This window comes from Mustela erminea, chromosome 6 (assembly GCF_009829155.1).
Source record: "Mustela erminea isolate mMusErm1 chromosome 6, mMusErm1.Pri, whole genome shotgun sequence".
Lineage (NCBI taxonomy): Eukaryota > Metazoa > Chordata > Mammalia > Carnivora > Mustelidae > Mustela > Mustela erminea.
In genome coordinates, this window is record NC_045619.1 from 183,315 (window position 1) to 205,898 (window position 22,584).

At 43.1% G+C, this 22,584-nt stretch overlaps 1 protein-coding gene across 1 annotated transcript in view; it reads left to right on the forward strand.

The window, feature by feature from the left end:
* Nucleotides 1-294: 294 nt before the first annotated feature.
* Nucleotides 295-22,584, forward strand: part of SYCE3 (synaptonemal complex central element protein 3) — a 28,229-nt gene continuing 5,939 nt past the window's right edge. Inside the window, exons 1-2 of the mRNA XM_032345761.1 lie at nucleotides 295-790; nucleotides 10,620-10,728. Coding sequence (XP_032201652.1) covers nucleotides 10,620-10,728 — 109 coding nt within the window. The 5' untranslated portion in view covers nucleotides 295-790. The remainder of the gene's footprint in view (nucleotides 791-10,619; nucleotides 10,729-22,584) is intronic.

The window sequence follows — 22,584 nt, forward strand, 5'->3', positions numbered from 1 at the left end:
CGCTTCGCCCCGCGGCCCGGCCCGGCTTCGCCCTCGGGCCCAACCCCGCCCCTTCCGCCCTCCCCTCCCCCAGACCAAGCCCAAGTCCACCTTCCGGACGGCTCTGAGCTGGGGGACGTCCCTGCCCCGCGACCCCCGCACCGCGGCCGTCATTCGCCCGAGCGGCCCGCGCCCTCTCGCTCCCGCAGCGGCAGCCCGGCAGAACCCTAACCCGGGGACCGCCGGGGCGCTCTCCTCGCGGCCGCGGGTCCCTGGGGGCGCACAGCTGCCACGACGTCCGCAGGCGCGGTCGTCGTCAAGACGGAGAGCGTCCGGGCCTGACGAACGCTTCCTGGCACCTGCTGGGCCTAGTGCTGTCCCGGACACTGGGGACGCGGTGGTCAGGAGGCCCGGGCCCCGCGGGCAACGCCTTGCGCCGGCGAACCGCGGAGAAGAGCACAACCAGCAGGTCCACGAGAGGACCCTCCCTTCAGTTCCGCTCTCCCTCCGCCTCAGCCACCCCTAGTTCGGGCAAGAGCCCCCGCGGCGACCCCGCCCCTTCCGCTCTGGAGACCAGCCAATGAGACCTCGAGGCCGAGACTCGGGACCAGCCAGAGGGCGGCACACTCACGTGTTTGCGGCCCAGCCCCTTCCGCCTCGGGACACTGGCCAATGAGGGCGAGAAATCATCTCCAGGGGGCGGGTCTGCTAACGGAAAGGGGCGGGGTTCCGTGGCCAGCTCGGGCCGCGTGCTCCCCACCACACAAGTGGGTCGCGGACCACCACGCGAGGAGCGCAGGCGGTGCTTGAGGTGAGCGAGGCCCGCCCAGCCACGGGTCCCTGGCCCTCCCTGCGCCTCCTGCCTCCCCGGGGCCACGACGTCCCCGAGCTGTGCCCGCCGCCTCACCCGGTATCCCGCTCTCGCCCGTCCCCTCGCCACGGGCCGCTCGCCGCCCCCCACACCCCTGTCACCCCAGCCCTGCCCCCCACACCCCGTTCTTACCCCAGTCTCCTCGCGCCCCCAAACTCCTCAGCCCAGTCTCCTCCTCCTCTACCCGTCACCCCAGTCTCTTCGCCCCCCCACATCCCCTCACCCATCTCTCTCCCCTCACACCCCTCCTCACCCCGGGCCCCAGCCACAACACCCCACCCTCACCCACCACACCCGACCCTTGCCCCAGTCTCTACACCCCTCCCCCAGCCCCTCCCCCACCCCCTCACCCCTGTCTCCTCGCCTCCCCCACCCCTCCTCACTCTAGTCTCCTTGCCCCCCGTACCCACCCCAACACACCCTCCCCCCCCAGGCCTCCTCAGCCCATCTCCTCACCTCCCAAACCCGCTTTCACCCCCGTTCCCTCACCCCACATCTCCAGACCTCTTACTCTGCAAGCTCCAGGCTGCACTCTCCCCTACGACCTGGCCCTCTCAGCTGTTGCCCCCACACCTGGAACACGGGCACCCCACACACCACACCCTGCTCCTCCTCCGACTCCAGGACTCCCGCCACCCATGCGCATGCCCTTCCTGTGCTGCTCGCGCGCATGGGCCCCTCACAAAGAACCTCTGACCCCAGAGCCCCACTTGTCCTTTCCCAGTTCTCATTTCCAGGGGGTCCCAGCCTCTGCCAAACGCTTCAGACCAGGTAAGACCCTGAGACGACAACCAGGCCTCCAGGCCCGTGAGCGCTGCACACCTCTGGAGTCTCCACTCCCCAGGAGCCCTGTGACCTACCTGCAGCCCTTCACACCCAAGGGGCTTCTTCAGCCTGTCCTCCCCTGCTCTCCTAACCCCGTTAGTCTGCTGTTGCTCTCATTCCCCTGGGCTTTGGCACTGGACTCACCCTCCTTCCCGTCCTGGTCTTGCTCCCCTGCGGCAACCTTATCAGGAAGGAAAGCCATGGACTCCTAGCCCGTGGTCTTCCTCCACCCCAGCTCGTCCCCTCTCCCTGGGTCTGCTCATCCCACCTCGGAAACCCAGCGTCACCCTGGTCGCAACCTCCATCCCCAGTCCACCTGCCCCCCAACTACATGGCCTCCGTGCTCCTGCTTTGTCCCCACCCATCATCTTCACGCCTCTTAATCCACTCTCTTCCCTGTGCCCTCACTTTGCCCATCCACCACACTCATTTCAAAATCCCAAGCCAGCTACACGCCATCCCTTTTCTCTGTGCTACCCTGGAGTCCTGAGGGTCCTGTGCAGCCATGTGTCCCCAGCCACACCCACTGCTTCTCTGCTGCATATCCAAGTGCCTCTAGTGAGGTGCTCAGCTTTGCCAAACCCGTCTCATTGTCCTGAAACCAAGAATGTCTGGTAGGAGAAGAACCTTTTCATTGCCATTTGTGGGTGAGCTAGAGACCTCGGGTCTGAACCTGGACCACCCGGACCCTTACCTACCCTTTCTAGGGTAAAGTGACCTTCCTGTCTGAACCCAGCCCATGCACCATCACCATGCACCCTTTCTTCTGTTTTCAGCCTTCTCTGTTCGACTAAGTTCTTTCACATAAACCTGAAGTCAGGCCAGTCTCTGCCTTTGTAGCTTAAAAAAGAGAAATCCTTCCCTCTATCATCCGCTCATTTTTCTCCCGTTTCTCCTACCTGTCTCAACTGAATCTGCATGCCCTATCTGTTTTGCCTAATGCTCTGTTAATTCTTTATTCTTGGAATTCTTGTTATCATTGTTACTGTTACTCAGTTACTCACTGAGTCCTGACACCCAAATAAAAGGTCTTAACTTAAATGCACTGGGCCTCTTGTAACTTCTCCCAACTTAAAAACAAAAGATACCTGTAACTCCACATTACATTCCAGCTGCTGGCTGGCCCTTTCTTTGCTTCTCTTTGAACCAGAACACACAAGTTTTACTTAACTTCTCTTCCCTTCTCTGTAAACATATTGCAATCAGGCTTTTGTCCCTGCTGCCCCATGAATACAGCTTCTGTCAAGTTTGCCAGTGACCTTCAGATTGTCGAATCCACGGTCACTTTTTTCCTTATGCTACTTTATGTGAGACACAATTGATCACTCTTTGTTTACTTTCTTCACTTGACTTCCAAGACCTGCTGCTGCTTTTTAGTCTCCTTTGCTGGTTCCTCTTCTTCCCAGATTCCCAATCTGGAGAGCTCCAGTCTCCTTTCCATCCACCCTCACTGCCCAGAAGACCTCAGCTAGTCCCATGGCCTTAAGTGTCATCTGTACCCCAGTGACTCAATACAGATATTCAGCCAGGCTTTTCACAACACTACAGATACATATTTCTACTTGGATGTCAGCACATACTACTGGCTCCATGTTTCCAGCATCTTCAGAATCCGGTCACTTCCCACTACTGCCACTTCTAACACTCTAGTCCAAGCCCTGTCATCCCTTACCTGGAGTTCTGCCACAGCCTCCTCTCTGCCTCACTGTCCCCGTCCCAATCTGCTCTCAGCATTGCAGCCAGAGTGATCGTTTGACATATTTGTTTGTTTTAGAGAGAGACGGTGAGCACTTGTGTGTAAGCGGGGCTGGTGGGCACAGGAAGAGAGAATCATAAGCAGGCCCACACCCAGCGTGGACCCAGGGCTTGACCCCACACACGACCCGGAGATCATGACCTGAGCTGAAACCAAGAGTCAGACGCTCCCAGAGAAATCCTTTTAAATCATAATTCAAATCGTGTCACTCCCTCCAGTTCCTCTAATATCTCCTCCGCTCACTCAGAATTAAAGTCAAAGTCTTGTAGAAACTGCAGGATCCTCCCCAGCTCCTCATCCTCCTCTCCTAACATCCTGCTCTCCTTCGCTCCTCTCCAGCACTTCTAGCCTTCTTGTCCTTCTCAAGCACAGTTAGCCTGAAGGCTTTTTCATCCCTGCTTCCTCGGCATAGAATTCTTCCCTGAGATACCCGCAGGGCTCACATGCTCACTTTCTTGAGTCTATTTGAAGACTCACTTTCTCAAAGGGGATTTCCATAGTTCACCATAGATGGAGTAGTTCTTGACACTCCATTATTTTGTAAACTACCTTGTTTTTTTTTCTATCACCAACTCAAATTTTCTATATTTATATATTTATATAAATTTATATATTTATATATAATATATATAAATAATATTATATATTATATATAAATATATATAATATATTTATTTATATATTTATGTATATTTCTATATTTTCTATATTTATATATTTATGTGTTTATTGCTTATCTCCCTTGACTAGAATGTAAACTCTACAAGGGCAAATATTATCTTTTGTTCGCTAGTATACTCCTAGCACCCAAAACAGTGCCTGATGTTCAATAAATATTTGTTGACTAAATGAATTAACTGGCCCCTCCCTCCTCTTTTCTGTTGGTCTCAACTACATACTCCCCAATTCTCTACTTTCTTTTTATCAGTGTCTTTTATGGGCTCATTTTCTTCTGCTTTTAATGGCTGATATTTAAGAGCTCCTTCCAAGTCCATTTTCTCTTCTTTTACACAATCACTGTGAATGATTTCATCTTTTCCCATAATTTAAACACCGTCAAGTCTCTATTTTCAGTTTACCCTCTCTCTAGGGCTCTAACCCTGTATTTCAGCTGTTGGATAGCTTTGCCTGGACGGGCACCACATTCTCAAGCTGCCCCAAGCTGAGCTCTCTGTTAGTTTACCCTCTCTCTAGGGCTCTAACCCTGTATTTCAGCTGTTGGATAGCTTTGCCTGGACGGGCACCACATACTCAAGCTGCCCCAAGCTGAGCTCTCTGTTAGCCTCTTCGCTCCACTCCTCCAGCCCCATTCTCTGTCCTTTGTTCCATCCCTCCCGACAGTCAGGCTCAAAGCCGACCAGTACTGTCTGAGGCAGCCGTGAGAAAATGGCGTGCTAACGAGCTCTGCCTCTAGAATCGGGACTGTGCTCCAGCCTGGCTCTGCGGCTGCTTGGCTGTGTGACTTCGCTTAGATCCTTCCACAATCCTCAGTTTCCCTATCTGCACAACAGGGAGAGTAATAGCACTTACTTTGTTCCATGGTTGTGAAATCAGCCAGTGCTCATTGAGAATTTACACGGTTCCTGACACATACTAAGCATGAAATACATGTTAGCTTTTATATTATTCACTTCACATGTCTTTCTCACCTCCTTAACATAAAATATTTTCTGAGCAACTACTCTGTCTGTACCTGGTGTTACACATGGAGTCCTGCCAACTATTTCGTTTGGTGAATGTGGGTGTCTGCTATCCCCACAGCTGTGTGTGTCTTCACAATCACCTGCAAAGGAGCTATTATTTCCATTTTACAGAAGAGGAAGCTGAGACTTAAGGAGATAGGGGACCTTGCCAGCCTTTCACAGCAGATACATGGCAGAGCCTGCCTTCTATCCTGGAATTTCAGGGTACACACAAGTTGTTCTTTAGTTGCTTACTACACCTTGTTAGTTCCGTTCACTCACATGTTTATCAAGAATTTATTGCATACCAGGAGTGTAATGTGTGAGCGCACAGACTGGAGCCAGATTCTCAGGGCCCAGTTCTTAGATCTGTGTCTTTGCTGTCTGACCTGGGGCAACTTTGGTCATTTCTCTGAGCCCTGTTTTCCTCATCTGTAAATTAGAACAATAATAGTACTTACTTTTTAGGGTTCCTCTAAAGGTGTAAATGCTTAGAACAGTGTCTGGCTGGAAGAGGTGCGGAAGCTGTTGAAATGTAAAAGAGGTACCACCTTCAGAGCTGGCAATGGGAAATGTGAGGAAAGCCTTCTAGACGTGACGCTTGAGCTGAGTCTTTAAAAACAAGAGAGCGTGAGGGAAGGGTATTTCAGACAGAATAATATGTATACACACATGGAGGTTAAGAGAGAACCTGTTTGCAGAGTTCTCAATGACTTGGCTAGAGGGGCCATTTTATATTTGAAGGCTTTGATTTGAAACCGAGCAAGGACATCTGGTTGAATGGCTATTGCTCTTCAAAGAACGCTGCTTTACAACAGGTTTCTTTTTGCCAGACTTATTTCTTTGTTTACAGCACTGAGTACCTGTTTATTTTTTAATCCCTTTTTTCTGTAGGCCTTAGTTGGCATATGGTAGATACCCCAATTTTCCAAATATTGGATATGACTGAAGCTTAGAGTAAATGTGAGGACATGGCTAGATATTGATAAATATGAGCTCCGGTAACCTTAAAGGCATTATTTAGACAGAGGAAAGAGCATTTGATTGTTTACTTTGGTTTTAAAAAGTAATGTTATTTTATTAACATAAGTAATATTAAAAATCCAGTTTTTCTTGAGCATTTAAGTTTATGCTCTAAATCACTAGATTTAGATTATTAGATTATTTTTAGTTTATTAGATTATTGGATTATTTATTCTAAATAATTATCTCATTCTAAACTCTTTTTTTTTTTTCAAGGTTTTTTTGATTTATTTGACAGGGAGATCACAAGTAGGCAGAGAGGGAGACAGAGAGAGTGGGGGAAGCAGGCTCCCCACCGAGCAGAGAGCCTGATGCAGGGCTCAATCCCAGGACCCTGAGATCATGACCTGAGCTGAAGGCAGAGGCTTAACCCACTGAGCCACCCAGGTGCCACAGAAATTCTTTTTTATGCTCTTCAACATGTCTTATCTTAATTCCTTACCTTCTCAGCATTATAAGCTATTCACCCACTAAGGAAACACCTATTTTATCCCATACAGTTTTGGGGGTTTCTTTCTTTTATACTCTCTAGAGTTGTCTTCTCAGCTTGTTGAGATGTTATGTCATCAGAGGACATTAGCTGGGGTCCAGTGACTCTCTGAGAGTCTGGACTTGACTTAGGAGTCCAGACTTGCTTCCCTTCTACCTCTCTGGCCCCTCTTCCTCAGTCTCCTTGGCTGGTTCCTTCACATCTCCCCAAACTTGATGGACCCCTTCTCCGTTTGTATTATCTCCCTTGATCTCACCCAGCCTCATGTCAGATACCATCTGTATGCTGATGACTCCTAAATTTCTGTCTTTAGCCTACTCTGTCCTGAATTCATTTATCCAGTTGCCTGCTCAGCATCCCCACTTGGATGCCTCATAGATATCTTTTTCTTTTTGTTATATTCGGTTAGCCACTGTATAATGCTTAACTAGTTTTTGATATAGTGTTCAGTATTCATTCATTAAGTATAACACCCAGTGCTCATCACAGCACATGCCCTCCTCAGTACCCATCACCCATCTTAGCATGTTCAAAACTGAGTTCTTTCTTTCCCGCACAACCCAGCGTCTTCTTGTTTTCCCTCATCTCAGTTAATGGTGTCTCCATTTCTGGTTGTCAGCCAAAAATCTTCGTGTCGTCTCTAACTCCACACTGACTAAGCAAATCTTCTTGGCCCTGCCCTCAAAACGTACCCTGAGTTATCCTCTTCATGTTACTTACATCATTTCTGTGCTAATCCAAGCTGTTATTATCTCTCACCTGCATTATTCTAGTGGGCTTCTAGTCTCCCTGCTTCCACCTGGGTCCAGAGAAGCTACTCTCAACCTAGTGATTTATTAAAATGTAAATCAGATTATCCCCCCCCCCCAGACTCCCATCTCACCCAAAGAAAAAGAGTCTCTTTGGTGGCCTCAGGGTCCACCATACTTCTACTCCCCCACATTTTTACTTCATTTTCTGCTACTCTCCCCTTCCCTCTCTCTGAACCAACTATAGCCTTCGTTGCTCTTCCTCCAGCTCACCCAGCTAACTCCAAGCTCGGGGGCTCTGTTCTTACTCTTTCCTCTGCCTGGGATACACTTTTCCCAGGTATCTGTATGGCCCCTTCTCTCACTTCCTGCAAGTCTCTGGTCAAAATCACTTCAGTGCACACTTACTTATTTATTTCTAAGTTTTTCTTTAAATTCCATTTAGTTAACGTACAGTATAATGTTAGTTTCAGATGTGCAATATAGTGATTCAACACTTTCAATCAAGACTCAGCGCTCATGACAAGTGCGCTCCTTGATATCACATGTTCAGCCGGTCCCCTCACCCACCTCCCGCTGGCAACTGTCAGTTTGTTCTCTAAGAGTCTGTTTCTTGGTTTGCCTCTCTCTCTCTTTTTTCTCCAACTCTTTGCTCCTTTCTTTTTTTTTTATAAGTTTTTATTTAAATTCTAGTAGTTGACATATAGCATAATGTTAGTTTCAGGTGTATAATATAGTGATTCAACACTTCCATTCGACACCCTGTGCTCATCGTAACAAGGCCGTACACTTATTGAAATTACAGCCCCCCCTCACACACACCGTTCCCCCCTCCATCTCTGGTTGACTTTTTTCCTTGGTACCTGTCCCCTCCGTATATTTATTTCACTTCTTAATCTTGTTCGTATTTTTCTCTCACCACTAGAATATAAATTCCATGAAATCAGGAATTTTAACCTGTTTTGTTCACCGCTGTATTCTCAGAGTCTAAAATAGTGCTCAATAAATACGTGTTGAATGTGTGGGTAAAAGAATATAACAGGTAGCATATAAATTAATAAATTGAGCAAGTGGCCACACAACTTAGATATGAAGTGTGTCATTATCTACTTTGCTTTTGCACAGATTTTGTAACCATCTACATGATAGAATGATTTTAATCCATTTTGAATTTCTTTAGCTCTTTTATAAGAAAACTGTAAATTTTTTTAACTTTACAGAGTTTTATGTTTTTTCATGGATCTTTTCTAATCATGTCTCATGGAAATACACAACTCTTACAGATTTTAATTTGAGATCTCTTAAGGCTTTCTTCAGTTACTTGGTCACAACCCAGAACTGGATGAGAATGGGAAGAGTCAGGAGCTAGGTTATTAAGGATCTTACATATGTAGTAAGAGATTATGTTTTATCCTGAAAGAAAATGCGAGCTATTGAAGGGTTGTTAACAGAGTGACATGGTTGGATTTGCATGTTATGTAAGGTCATTCAGGAGGTGAACTGGAAAACGGATTTGACAAGATGAAGCCAGAAGCAGGAAGTTAGGAGTTTATGAAAATTGTCCAAGTGAAAGGTGAAGAGAGTGTGCACCATTAGTTCCAAACTTTGTATTTTTAGCTCCAACCTTTCTCCTGAATTCCAGACCTATATATTCATCTGGCTATTTGAATCTCTACTCACAGGTCTAAAAGGCATCTCTCATTAACATACTCAAAATAGAGAATTTTGGGGGGCACCTGGCTGGCTCAGTCGGTGGAGCTTGTGACTCTTACTCTCAGGGTTGTGAGTTCAAGCCCCATGTTGTGTGGAGACTACTTATATAAATAAAACTTAAAAAAATAGAGCATTTCGTTTCCCTTCTAATCTGTTCTCTTAGTCTTCCCCACTTCAGCTAATAACACCACCATGTATTAAGTTGTTCTCATCAAAATTAGGAGTCATTTTGATTTTTCTCTTCCCACCACTTACCCTTGCAAACATAGACATATCAGATCCCTTTCCAAATTCTTTTGGCTCATCTTCTAAAATACAGCCTGAACCCTTCCACTTTTCACCATTGATATCATTACTTACCCCTAAACCAAAGCTACTTCCACCTCTAGACCATTCTAGTGCTCTCTTAACTATCTGGTTCTCCCACTCTTACCTCCTCTCAGCCTTCTATAGCACTCCATCTTCCAAATGGCAGCTGAAGTCATTCTCTTAAAGCATGATCTCCTGCTCTCAATTTCCAATAGCTTTTCCTCATACTCAAAACCAAAATTCTTGCCTACTGAACTGATCTCACCTTATACCACTTTGCTCCTGAACTCCATGCTGTACTTTCTTTCCATGCTTTGAAACACATGAAGACCACTCCCAGCTGTTCTCGACCCATTCTTTCTGTCTTCCCTTAGCTCTTTTATGATTCAAGTGTCAGGGGCACCTGCGTGGCTCAGTTAGTTGAGCATCTGCCTTGAGTTCAAATGATGATCTCAGGGTCCTGAATTGAGCCCCACATTAAGCCCCCTGCTCAGTGGGGAGTCTGCTTGTCCCTCTGCCTCTGCCCCTTTCTCTGCTCATGCTCTCTCTCAAATAAGTAAAATGAAATAAAATCCAAAATGCTTACCACTGAAGTGTCAGTTCAAATACTGCTTCATTAGAAAGGACTCGGCTGACTTGACAAGCTAAAGCACCCCTCCCCGTGAAAGGTCCTCTTTATTAAACCATGCTGTTTTGTTTTCTTTGTGCAGTGACCACAAACTGAAGGTATCTTTACCATTCTGTTGTTTATTATTTGTGTCTCCCCCTGGAATGGAAGTTCAGTGAGAGCATGGGTTTTATCTGTCTGGACCCACAAATATACCACAGTATCTACACAGCCGTAGTAGATGTCTGGCACATAGTAGATGCTCAGTCAATCTATTCAATGGTGGATAAAAGAATGGACCTCAAGTAAAGTTGCAGCCTTGGATAGAGGGAGGATAAAGTCTTTAAAGAGCTGGGCAAGACTACGAGTTCCACAAAGGTAGCGTTCACTGACTACTCCCAAGCACTGGGCCTTCTTGACCCACAGATGAGTAAATATTCCATGAACAAATAAAATGGGTGAGTTTCAGTGACCCCTTATGTCAGGATAGTAAGACAAGGAGAAATTAAAGATGACCTCAGATTTCTGGTTTGGCCTTTCCAGGCGTGAGAAATAGAGCTGGAATCGAAACCCTGATATCTCTCTCACTGCATCTTCTTTCTGTGCACCGCCTAGATGGCTGATTCTGACCCTGGAGAAAGAAACTATGACAACATGCTGAAAATGCTGTCAGACCTGAATAAAGACTTGGAAAAGCTACTGGAAGAGATGGAGAAAATCTCAGGTAGGTTGTTTCCCCCCTTATTTCCAGTAGGTCAAATTCTTCCTACACTTCTGAGCTCAAATCAGCTTCCTTAACAAGGTCTTCCCTGACCACCGCTCAGCTTCTACGCCATGTAACTACTCTACCACGGAGTTTGGACCCTACCACCAAAAGATCGCCTCGCAGTGTTTTCTGATTACTTTATGTGTGTCTGTATCCTATCTCTGCGACTGGACTCTTCTGAGGGCAGAAATGGTGATTTCTTTTTTGTAACTGGGCACAGTACCAGACCCAAGCTCAAATACTTAGCAAATGACAAACAATATAACACCTGTGAACAGAATTAGAACTTACTTTCTATGAGTTGTTTAAACACAGAACTCAGAGTAATAGTGCTAAGACAGATGAGGTGCTGAAATGGGAGGTTCACTTAGTTCCGTGGAATAAAGCAGCAGTGGAGTTGAACAAATTTCTCCGTTTTGGGAAAAGAATGTTAGTCTGTTATTCAACATGTTTCCCTTAAGTGATAAACAGCCATGGTAGTGATACCATTATAATTACTTTTTCAAAGATTTTATTTTTAAGTAATCTTACAACCAATGTGAGGCTTCAACTCGTAACCCCAAGATCAAGTCATATGTTCCACAAACTGATCCGGCCACCCCCCATTATAATCTCTTTATTTCGTTCTAATCCAGAATATGTATAATTCTCTAATTTGTAAGCCTAAGTTATATTAAAGAAAATACTAATATAAAACAAATTTTAGAAAGTATGCATACTCTACTCAAATGAGAAACAACCTGTTTTTAAGGACGTTATTAGTTTGCAAATAATCTCCATTTGTTACAATGGGCTTTAGAAAGTTCCTACTTAAAAATGTTTGCATTTTTTGGTCTATGTACTTGAAAGCTTTTTATATTTTTAAAACACCTTTTTAGAAAGTTCTATAATCCAGAGCACCTGGGGGGCTCGGTTGGTTAAGTGGCTGCCTTTGGTTTGGGTCGTGATCCGGGGGTCCTGGGATCAAGCCCTGCATCAGACTCTCTGCGATGGGGAGTCTGCTTCTCCGGCTTCCTCTGCCCCTGCCCTGTTTATGCTCTCTCTCTCAAATAAATAAATAAAATCATAAATAAATAAGTAAATAAAGTTGAATAGAGATGCCAAATAGAGATGCTCCTTCATTAGAATAAGTAGGTAGGGGGCTGGAAACAGACATCAAGATGGTTAATTATAATTTAAATATGTAAATTAAAACACATTTCAATTTTTTTTTTAAAGATTTTATTTATTTATTTATTTGACAGAGAGAGATCACAAGCAGGCAGAAGCAGGCAGAGAGAGAAGGAAGCAGGCTCCCTGTTGAGCAGAGAGCCCGATGCGGGACTCGATCCCAGGACCCTGAGATCATGACCTGAGCCGAAGGCAGCGGCTTAACCCACTGAGCCACCCAGGCGCCCAAAACACATTTCAATTTTATATTAAAACTATAATCTGGAGCATGCTGATAATGGTATATACCAAGCGCTACAGAGGGAACAAAAAAAGAGGCTGACTGGGGAGGCAAGTGAGGCTTTGAACAGAGCATTCGGGAAGGAATTGAGATTGGACAGATGAGCCAGGGGTGTTGGAGGCAGACAGGAGAAGGAAGCCTATAGACGAGAGAGCCTAGGCTGGGTGCCAGTGAAGGAAAGCCAGGTGTAGTCAAGGAATGAGATTAGCGCATGGGACTCACAAGATCACAGACCAAAGAAAGAAGAGGCTGTAAAGGTAAGAAGGGTCTCCGTGCCAAGCTAAAGAGTTTGACCTTTCTTATTTAGGTAATAGGAAGCCATTTGGGATCTCAAGGAAGAAACTTTGTTTTGGAAAGACATCCCTGGGGGTGCCTGGGTGGTGCAGCTAAAGCTTCTGCCTCTCGGTGTCAGCTCGGGTCTGATCTCGGAGTTGTGAGACGGAGCCCCGTGTTGGTGTCCTCGCTCCGTGAGGAGTCTGCTTGGGTTTCTCGCTCTCCTTCTGCCCCTCCCTTGCTCACTCTCTCTCTCCTCTCTCTCAGATAAATAAATAAATCTTAAAAAAAAAAAAGAAAAGAAAAGAAAGATACCTCTGGTAACTGAAGAAGAATGGTTTGGAGAAGGAAGACTAGAGGAAAGATCATTCAGGAAGTTTGCAAAACTAAAAGCTAAAATGGGGGCCACCTGGGTGGTTCAGTCAGTCAAGCAACCGACTCTTGATTTTGGCTCAGGTCATGATCCCAGGGTCATGTGAGATAAATCCCCACATCACATGGAACCTGCTTGAGATTCTCTCTCTCTCTCAAAAATAAATAAAAGCTGAAACAATAGAAAAAATAAAATCAACAAAACTCAGTCACCCAGAATTAACTATTAATGTTGGTGAACCTTATGGCAAGTCTCTGTCTGTGCAAAAATAGAATGATGGATCAATGGATTGATGCATGGAGGAATCTTTTTTTTTTAAAGATATGCTTTCATTAAAATAGAGTCATACTATATAAGCTACTTTTAAAATAGGGAATTCACCTTAATTTTACTTAAGAATTTAAACTGAAGTGAAACTGAAGAAATTCTTCACTTTTTTTAAAAGTATTTATTTATTGGAGAGAGAGTACAGGCAGGTAGGAGGGGCAGAGGGAGCAGCAGGGACCCCTGCACGGGGCTCGATCTCAGGACCCTGGGACTGTGACCTGAGCCGAAGGCCGAGGGGCTTTAACCCACTGAGCCATCCAGGCGCCCCGAAATTCTTCATTCTAAAGAAATAATTTTTTTTCAATGTAAGCAAATATCTTTATGTCAGAGAAAGATTTCTTAAAAAGTACACAAAACACACTAATAATATAAGGAAAAGATTAGTAACTTAATGACATTAAAAATAAGAACTTTTGGGGTGCCCGGGTGGCTCAGAGGGTTGAGCCTCTGCCTTCAGCTCAGGTCATGGTCCCAGGGTGCTGGGATCAAGCCCCGCATCGGGCTCTCTGCTCTGTAGGGAGCCTGTTTCTCCTTCTCTCTGCCTGCTACTCTGCCTATTTGTGATGTTTCTCTCTGTCAAATAAATAAATAAATAATCTTAAAAAAAAAAAAAAAAAAGAACTTTTAAAAACATGTCCCAATGTGTAAGTACATCAAGTCATCACATTGAACACCTTAAATATATACATTTTTTTTAGCTTTTTAGTATTTTTATTTTCTTTTTTAATTAACATATAATGTACTATTTGCCCCAGGGGTACAGGCCTGTGAATCATCAGGCTTATACATTTCACAGCGCTCACCATAGCCCACACCCTCCCCAATGACCACACCCCCACCACCCTCTCCACACACTCCCTCCCCCCAGCAACCCCAGTTTGTTTCTCTTAGGCTTTGTCACCCTCCTGATCCCATCTTTAAACACCATAAAAAATACATTCGCTTCTGTAAGATTGTTCCAAAATTAAGAAGGTTTGTGGGAAAACATTAAGGAAACTCAGGTTATTTCTTCAGGTATTTCATTTATCCTTGTTCAGGATCTAATAATACTAATAAGCAACATTTATTCAGTATTTATTAAATGCTAGATGCTGTTCTAAGCACTTTATGTGAAATAGTTCATTTAATCTTCACAACAGTTTTATGAGCTATAGGTACTCTTACTATCCCTATTTTATGGATGAAGAAACTAAGGCAAAACTGTCATTCATTATACTGTATTTGTTCATTATCAACTACAAATAACATATTAGTAATGATATTTACAACATTTACATTCTGTTCACATAAATCCTACAGTTGTTGAGATTTACACATCCCGTATTCCATAGTTCACATATTTAACCTAGAAACTATAGCTATGGATATGTTCCTTGAATTTATAAAGGTGGGGGCACCTGACTGACTCAGTTGATAGAGTATGTGATTCTTGATCTTGGGGTTGTAGGTTCAAGCCCCATGTTGGGTGTGGGATTACTTAAAAATAAAATTCAAGGGGAACCTGGGTAGCTCAAATGGTTGGGCATCTGCTGTTGGCTCAGGTCATGATTTACAGGTCCTAGGATTGAGCCCCATGTCGGGCTCCCAGCTCACCGGGGAGTCTGCTTCTCCCTCTCCCTCTGCCTCTCCCCCTTCATGTGCCCTCTCTGTTTCTCTCTCTCTCTCTCCCTCTCTCTCTCAAATGAATGAATAAAATCTTTTAAAAAATTAAAAAATATGTCTACATTTATAACTGGATGGTAATTTGGCTAGGTGATTATTTTCTTTACAACTTAAAAGATGTTTTCAGCATTTAGTGGCTCTGTGTGAGCCCTGCCCATGTGTCTCCTCTTGAAAGTGACTTACTTTTTCTGCCTCTAAGATTCTTTATTCTGGAAGTTCTATACTTCACTAACATGAGATTGGTGTTAATATTCTCTAACACTTTTTGTGGGATACATTAGACCTCTAGAGCAGTAGACTTCTGCTATTATTTTTTTTAAGAGAGAGAGAGAACATGCACACACAAGTGGGGATAGGGGGCAGAGGGAGAGGGAGAGAGAGAATCATAAGCTTGCTCCATGCCCAGTGCAGAGCCGGATGCCGGGCTAGATTTCACCACCCTGAGAACATGACCTGAGCTGAAATCAAGAGTTGGACACTTAACTGACTGAGCCACCCAGGTGCCCCTTTAGTATTTTTTTTAAAGAAACATGACAAAGTATACTTTGTATACTATTTCTTTGGTTTACTTCTTCAGAAATTCCAATTATCCATTGTACATCTCGTTTTGTGTTAATCTTCGTTATCATCTCTATAATCTCTCGTATTACTTTGTTATTTTCCATTTTGTTTTCTCTTGGTTCCTTGAGACTGTTCCTCTAGTCCCTGATTGTGCTGTTGTAGAAAAAATTGTTCATTTTCAATCTCAGATGTAGAAAATCAATTTTATCATACCCTCAGTTCATGATACGTTGTGATAATTGGCCCATGAAGGACCCCTCTAGTTTATTTTTCTTGCCTTATTCCCATAGCCATTCTCTTTCCTCTCTCCCACAGACATATATTTTGTGTGTGTGTGTTCTTATGAAATATATGTTGCTATTTTATAAATTTATTTTAAATTTCTGTAAATAGTATTGTGTTATATGTCTCGTGCTATTTGTTTTGTTTTTTTTTTTCATTCAGAACTATGTATGTCAGCTCTTTCCAAGATGCTATGTATACATCCAATCTATCGCTATTAAATGCTGCAAAGTTTGCATATGCAGTAGTGTACATCGTTCATAGCCAGGCCTGCCTAAGCCACATGGGTGGATAGCATGGAAGGTAAAGCTCACCCCTGTGGATGAAGACAAATTCTCAGAGAAGGGCATTCGGGCCAGGAAAGCATCTCAATATGTATTTATTTCTCCATATGTGAGCCTAATAGGGTTTCTGGGCTCTTTCCTTCTGTCTTCCCTAATATTCTTATTATTGTTTTATTAAACCTTTACATGGAATGCTTTGTCCATTCACTTTTATTCCTTTTTAAGTCATGAAAACATTTGGGGCTGTGGATTTATCTTTAGATATTTTTATACAACCCATAAGGATTGATAAATTGTGTTCTTGTTATTTTTAAGTCACCTTTATTTAGGTATAACTTACAAACAATAAAATAAGCATATTTTAAGTCTGCAGTTTGCTGAGTTTTGCCAAATGTATACACCAGTGTAACCAACACAACTATCAAAATACAAAATATTTCTATCACTCTAGAAGTTTTTCTTCTGCCCTTCCCCAGTCAATTCCCACTCCTCCTTCCCCAGCACCAGGCAATCACTGATATAATTGCCTAGAGTTTCATATAAATGGACTCACGCAGTATGTATTCTTGTGTTAGGCCTCTTTTGCTCAGTGGGTCGAGTCAGCTTAATAGCATCAGTGTAATGGACCAGCCTGATGTCCTGGGGAAAGAACAGCATTGAAAGTCCCTGCCCACTCCACTATGGCATCAAGCTGGAGAGTTGGTACACCTGAGTTAGGGTAGTGAAGATGTGTTGTTGACCTTGTCCGCAGAAAACAAACTGCTTCTGGCGGTCTTTACTGATAAGTACAGAGAAGAAGCATTCATGAGATCAAGAGCTGTGTATCAGATATCAGGGGATGCATTAGTTTGCTCAGGCAACAAAACCTCATCTAGAAAGCAGCTGAAGTAGACCCACCATCTGACTGAGTGTACAGTAATCCACTGTTGTTCTCTAAGGTTTGTCTTCTATACAGGCCAAATCAGCAAATCGAATGGGAATGTGGAGAGATTGACCCCCTGCGATTTTCAAATCTTTACTGGTGACACCAATCTGTACCATCCGGCCAGGAATGCAGTGTTGTTTTTGCTTTCCGGCTTTCATAGGTAGAGGCAGTTCTAGTGGTTTCCACTTGGTCTTCCTACCATAATAGCCCTCACTCCATGGATCAGGGAATAAATGTAGGGATTCTCCCAGCTGCCGAGTGATCTGTTTCCATTAGGCATATTGGAAATGGGAAAATTTTCACAAAGTGTGTTCAGAGACCCATTGAGCCCACTGTAAGACAGACCCAAGCTAGAACTCCGTTGACAACATGACCTCCTTAAGCCCCTATTCTGAGTGGTAGATCACTGTACTGACTGGTAGTGAGATATTCTGGGTCTCCGGGAATTAGTATCAATTCAGAGCCAGCATCTAGTAATCCCCAAAAGGTCTGATTATTTCCCTTTTCCCAGTGTACAGCCCTGCAGCAGTATTGTTATGAGGTCCCTATTCCTAAAGTTGATGGTCATGGAAGGAAGAAAAATAACTAAAAAGTAATTACTTTGGAGGCACCTGGGTGGCTCAGTGGGTTAAGCCTCTGCCTTCGGCTCAGGTCATGATCTCAGAGTCCTGGGATGGAGCCCTGCGTCGGGCTCTCTGCTCAGCAGGGAGCCCACTTTCCCCCTCTCTCTGCCTGCCTCTCTGCCTGCTTGTGATCTCTGTCTGTCAAATAAATAAATAAAATCTTTAAAAAAAAAAAAAGAACAGACCGATTGAAAAAACAAATGGAGCCTCTCAAAAGGAAAAGTAAAATTGTAAGATAAAAAAGAAATCAGGGCGCCTGGGTGGCTCAGTGGGTTAAGCCGCTGCCTTCGGCTCGGGTCATGATCTCAGGGTCCTGGGATCGAGCCCCGCATCGGGCTCTCTGCTCGGCAGGGAGCCTGCTTCCTCCTCTCTCTGCCTGCTTCTCTGCCTGCTTGTCATCTCTCTCTGTCAAATAAATAAATTAAAAAATTTAAAAAAAAAAAAAAGAAAAAAGAAATCAACAAGAGTTGAAGAGAAAATCAATTGGAGACTAATGCATCAAAAAGGGATAAAGAAAGTAAAAGTATGAAGAGATGAAGACACTTATGATATAGCTGAAGAAGGTCTAATACATATCTACTTGAAATCTTGGGGAAAAAAGACATTAGAGACAATGGAACAATAACAATAGTTAATAATATAAGGTCTTTGAATTTTCCAGAAAGGATGAATAATGAAATCACAGATCCAAAAAAACAAAACACATCAGAAACAAAATAAATGACATCTATATCTAGACATGTAATTGCAAAACTTCAAAACACCAAAAACAAAGAGAAAAACTACAAGAAAGCAGAGAGAAAGAAAACGAAAAGGAATGACAACTGGAGTGGAATTTTCATCAATAATTATGAAAACTACAAGTTAGTGGAATAATATCTAAATGTCATAAAAACACTATTGACCCAGAATTATGCATCTAGCAATATTATCTTTCAATAATGAGGGGGAAATAGGGCTACTACTGTAGTCAAGTTGGAGGCTGACAACCACATTTACGGAGAGCATCTAAAGCATACATTATTGGAAATAATAAAGCTTAGCAAGGTAGCTGCAGATAAATCAGTATACAAAAGTTAATTGCATTTTCACATACCAAAAACAAAGAGTTAGAGCACATTTTTTAAAAAGATTTTATTTATTTATTTGACAGAGAGAGAGATCACAAGTAGGCAGAGAGAGAGGGGGAAGAAGGCTCCCCCTGAGCAGGGAGCCCAACTTGGAGCTCAATCCCAGGACCCTGAGATCATGACCGGAGCCAAAGGCAGATGCTCAACCCACTGAGCCATCCAGGCGCCCCACATTTTTTTAAAGGAATTTATAACAGTAACACACACACACACACAGGCATGTGCACACACACATCTATGAATTCCCCTGGAAAAAATTTAAGAAGGAATGTACAAGGCCTTTATGCAGAAAATGATCAAACTTGACTAACAGATACCAAAGATCAAATAAATGGAGCTTTAGCAACATTTGTGAGCAGAAAGATTTAAAGCAATCAATGTGACTGTTCTCCCCAGATTTCATCCTAGACTTTAAAGTAGTTTTAGTGAAAATCCTTCTAGGGTTTTTCATGGAACTTGACAAGTTTATTCTAAAACATTTATGAGAGACTTACAAGCCAAAAATAGCTAAGATATTTCTGAGGAAGAGAAGGATGGAGTTTATCCTACCATTAGCAAGATTTATTATAAAAGTATATAGTTAAGGGACCCCTGGGCGGCTCAGTCGGTTAGCCATCTGCCTTTGGCTCAGATCATCATGATCTCAGAGTCATGGGATCAAACCCCGAGTGGGCTCCCCATCAGCAGGAAGTCTGCTTCTTCCTCTCCCCTTCTTTGTGGTCGCTCTCTCTCTCTGTCAGTCTCAAATAAAAAAATAAAATCTTTAAAAATTTATATTATATTATATCATATATATTTTATACACACACACACACACACACGTATGTATTAAAACTGTATAGTTAAGACAGTGTCATTTTGACTTAGGAATAGACAAGTTGAGTAACAGAATACAACAGAGAGCCCAGAAACAGACACACACACACACACAGTCACACATACACAGACGTACACACACATAACACACATACATACACAAATTCACACACACACAAGAATTTTATTTATTTTATTTTATTTATTTGACAGAGTGCAAGCAGCAGAGGGAGAGGGAGAAGCAGACTCCCTGCTGAGCAAAGAGCCCGATGCCGGACTCGATCTCATGACCTGAGCCGAAGGCAGATGCTTAACCAACTGAGCCACCCAGGTGCCCAAGAATTTTTATATATAACAGAGGTGAAATGGCAGATCAGTGGAGGAAAAGAAGGAACTATTTAATAATTAAGCTGGGGAAATTGGTTATCCATAAAGAATAAAAATTTTAAAAGGATCCCTACCCACATATACACATAATAGCTTCAGCATGATGAGAACTTAAGTGTCAAAAATAAGTATAAAACTTGGGAAGAAAATAGGGGAGAGTATCTTGTGACTTGGGAGTGGGGTAGGATTTCCTAAACAAGAGGCAAAATGCTAAACACAGAATAAAAGATTGATAAATTGAGCTATATTAACATCAAGAACTTCATCCAAAGGTAATTTAAATGTCGCTTTCTCAATGAAGTGTTTCCTAGGTGCCTTTCTTGACATCACAAATCATTTTTTCCACTCTCAACCTCCTTCACTGATTCATGATTCTTCTTAGTATTTATTTCCTTTTAACATACTCTATAAGTTTACTTAGTGTTGTTTATTAGGTAATGATCATGAGGACAAGACCTTTGACAGGTCTTCTCATTGGTCTGTCCCCAAAAGTTAAACAGGTGCTGACCCATGCCAGGGGCTTAATAGATATTTTTCTAAATGAATGAATTTTTCTTAGCTCCTTAACTTTTTAATGCATTTTTTAAAAGATTTTATTTATTTATTTCTCAGAGAGGGAGCCAGAGCACAGGCAGGTAACGACAGGCAGAGGGAAAAGCAGGCTCCCCATTGAGCAAGGAGCCCAGTGGGGACTCAGTCCCAGGATCCTGGGATCATGACCTGAGCCAAAAGCAGATGCTTAACTGACTAAGCCACCCAGGCACCCCGACTTTTTATGCATTTTAAGAAACCTTGTGTCTTAAGCTTCTTGACATCTTCCTTGCTAACAGTGAAGTAGGTATTGGAATGTGATTGCTTCCCTTGGTACCTCCTTGCATGGCACAGGGAGGAAAAAAATGTTTTCAGTTCGTGATTGATAGTCATCCCCTCTCTGTCATAGTGGGTCCTTCATTTGCTGTTTCTAATGATTCTGGCTTTGTTGATTTGTTTTTCTTAATGGTTCTCTGGCAGGGAGTTTAGCTCACTTCGAAGTTCACAATATGTCATCATCACTGGTCCATACAACAATCTTCACTTATTTCTTTTTACATTCTTTTATTTCCATTTCTTTTTTTTTTTTTTTTGCTTATTCCCTTTCTGTGTATTTTTGTAAATTTTGTAATTTTGTTTTTATGCATGTATTTTAAGTTGTGTAAACTATATTGCCTTATATTTCCAACCTGTACCTTCTTTTTTAAACTCAACTGTATTATGAAGATCTATTTGAGTAGAGTTCCAGACTTTCTTCATATGGTCGTTAGTCTTTTGGATTTCTTCTTATGGACCATAAGAAGCAGTATACTGTAGGTAGTTAAACATATGGACACTGGAGGGGTGCCTGGCTGGCTCAGTTAGTAGAGCAAATGACTCTTGATTGGAGGGTCATGAGTTCAAGCCCTATATTGTGCATAGAGCTTACTTAAAAATAAGGGCTTACTTAAAAATCGGGGGCGGCTGAGGGGCTCAGTCAGTTAAGCATCTGCCTTCAACTCAGGTCATGATCTCAGGGTCCTGGGATTAAGCCCCAAGTCGGGCTCTCTGCTCAGCGGGGAGCCTGCTTCCCCCTCTCTCTCTGCCTGCCTCTCTGCCTACTTGTGATCTCTATCTGTCAAATAAATAAATAAAATGTTTAAATAAGTAAATAAATAAATAACCAACTAGGGCTCCCAGGTCAGTTAAGTGTCCAACTCTTGGCTCAGGTCATGGTCTCACAGTCATGGGACTGAGCCCCACGCCGCACTCAGCAGGGAGTCTGCTCCAAATTCTTTCTCCCTCTTCCTCCCACTCTCTCTCTCAAATAAATAAATAACCAAAGAACTAACTAACCTGAATGTGAAGGGCAGAACTATAACGTTATTGGAATAAAATGTAAAAGAATAATTTTAAAAAAAGAAAAATCACGGACACTGGCGCTTGGTTACTTGGGTAAAATCCTGCCTGTGCCACTTTTTATCTGTGTGACTTTAACAGCTACTTAACCTCTCTGCCTCTCTGTTTCTACTTCTGAAAAATAAAGATAATCACAGTACCTACATCTTAAATTTAAAAATTTAGGTGAAATTCATACACCATGTAATTTACCATTTTTAAGTATATATTTAGGAGCATTTAACACATTCACAATGTCCCATAGCCACCAACTCTTATCTAGTTCCAAATATGTGCATCATTCCAAAAAGACACTTTGTACCCCTAGGCAGTCATCCCCGTGGTCTCTATCCCCAACCCCTTGCAACCAGCAATCTGTTTCCGGTCCCTCTGGATTTATCCATTCTGGATATTTTATATAAATAAATCATATAATATGTAAATACAGTTTGTTTCTGGCTTCTTTAACTTAGCATAATATTTTCAAGGTTCATCCATACTATAGAATATATTAGTATTTTATTCCTTCCTATGGCTGAATAATAATCTCACTGTACAGATATATCATATTTTATCTATTCATTCATCATTTGATTGATATTTGTTGTGTCCACCTTTTAGCTCTTGTGAATAGTGCTACTATTAACATGTGTACAAGTTATTTGTTTGAGAACCTGCTCTCCATTGTTTGGAATATTACCTAGAAGTGGAATTGCTAGGTCATATGGTAATTCTTTGCCTGGCTTCCTAAGGGGGATGTCAGACTGTTTTACACATGACGCACCACCTTACATCCCCACCAGCAGCTCACAA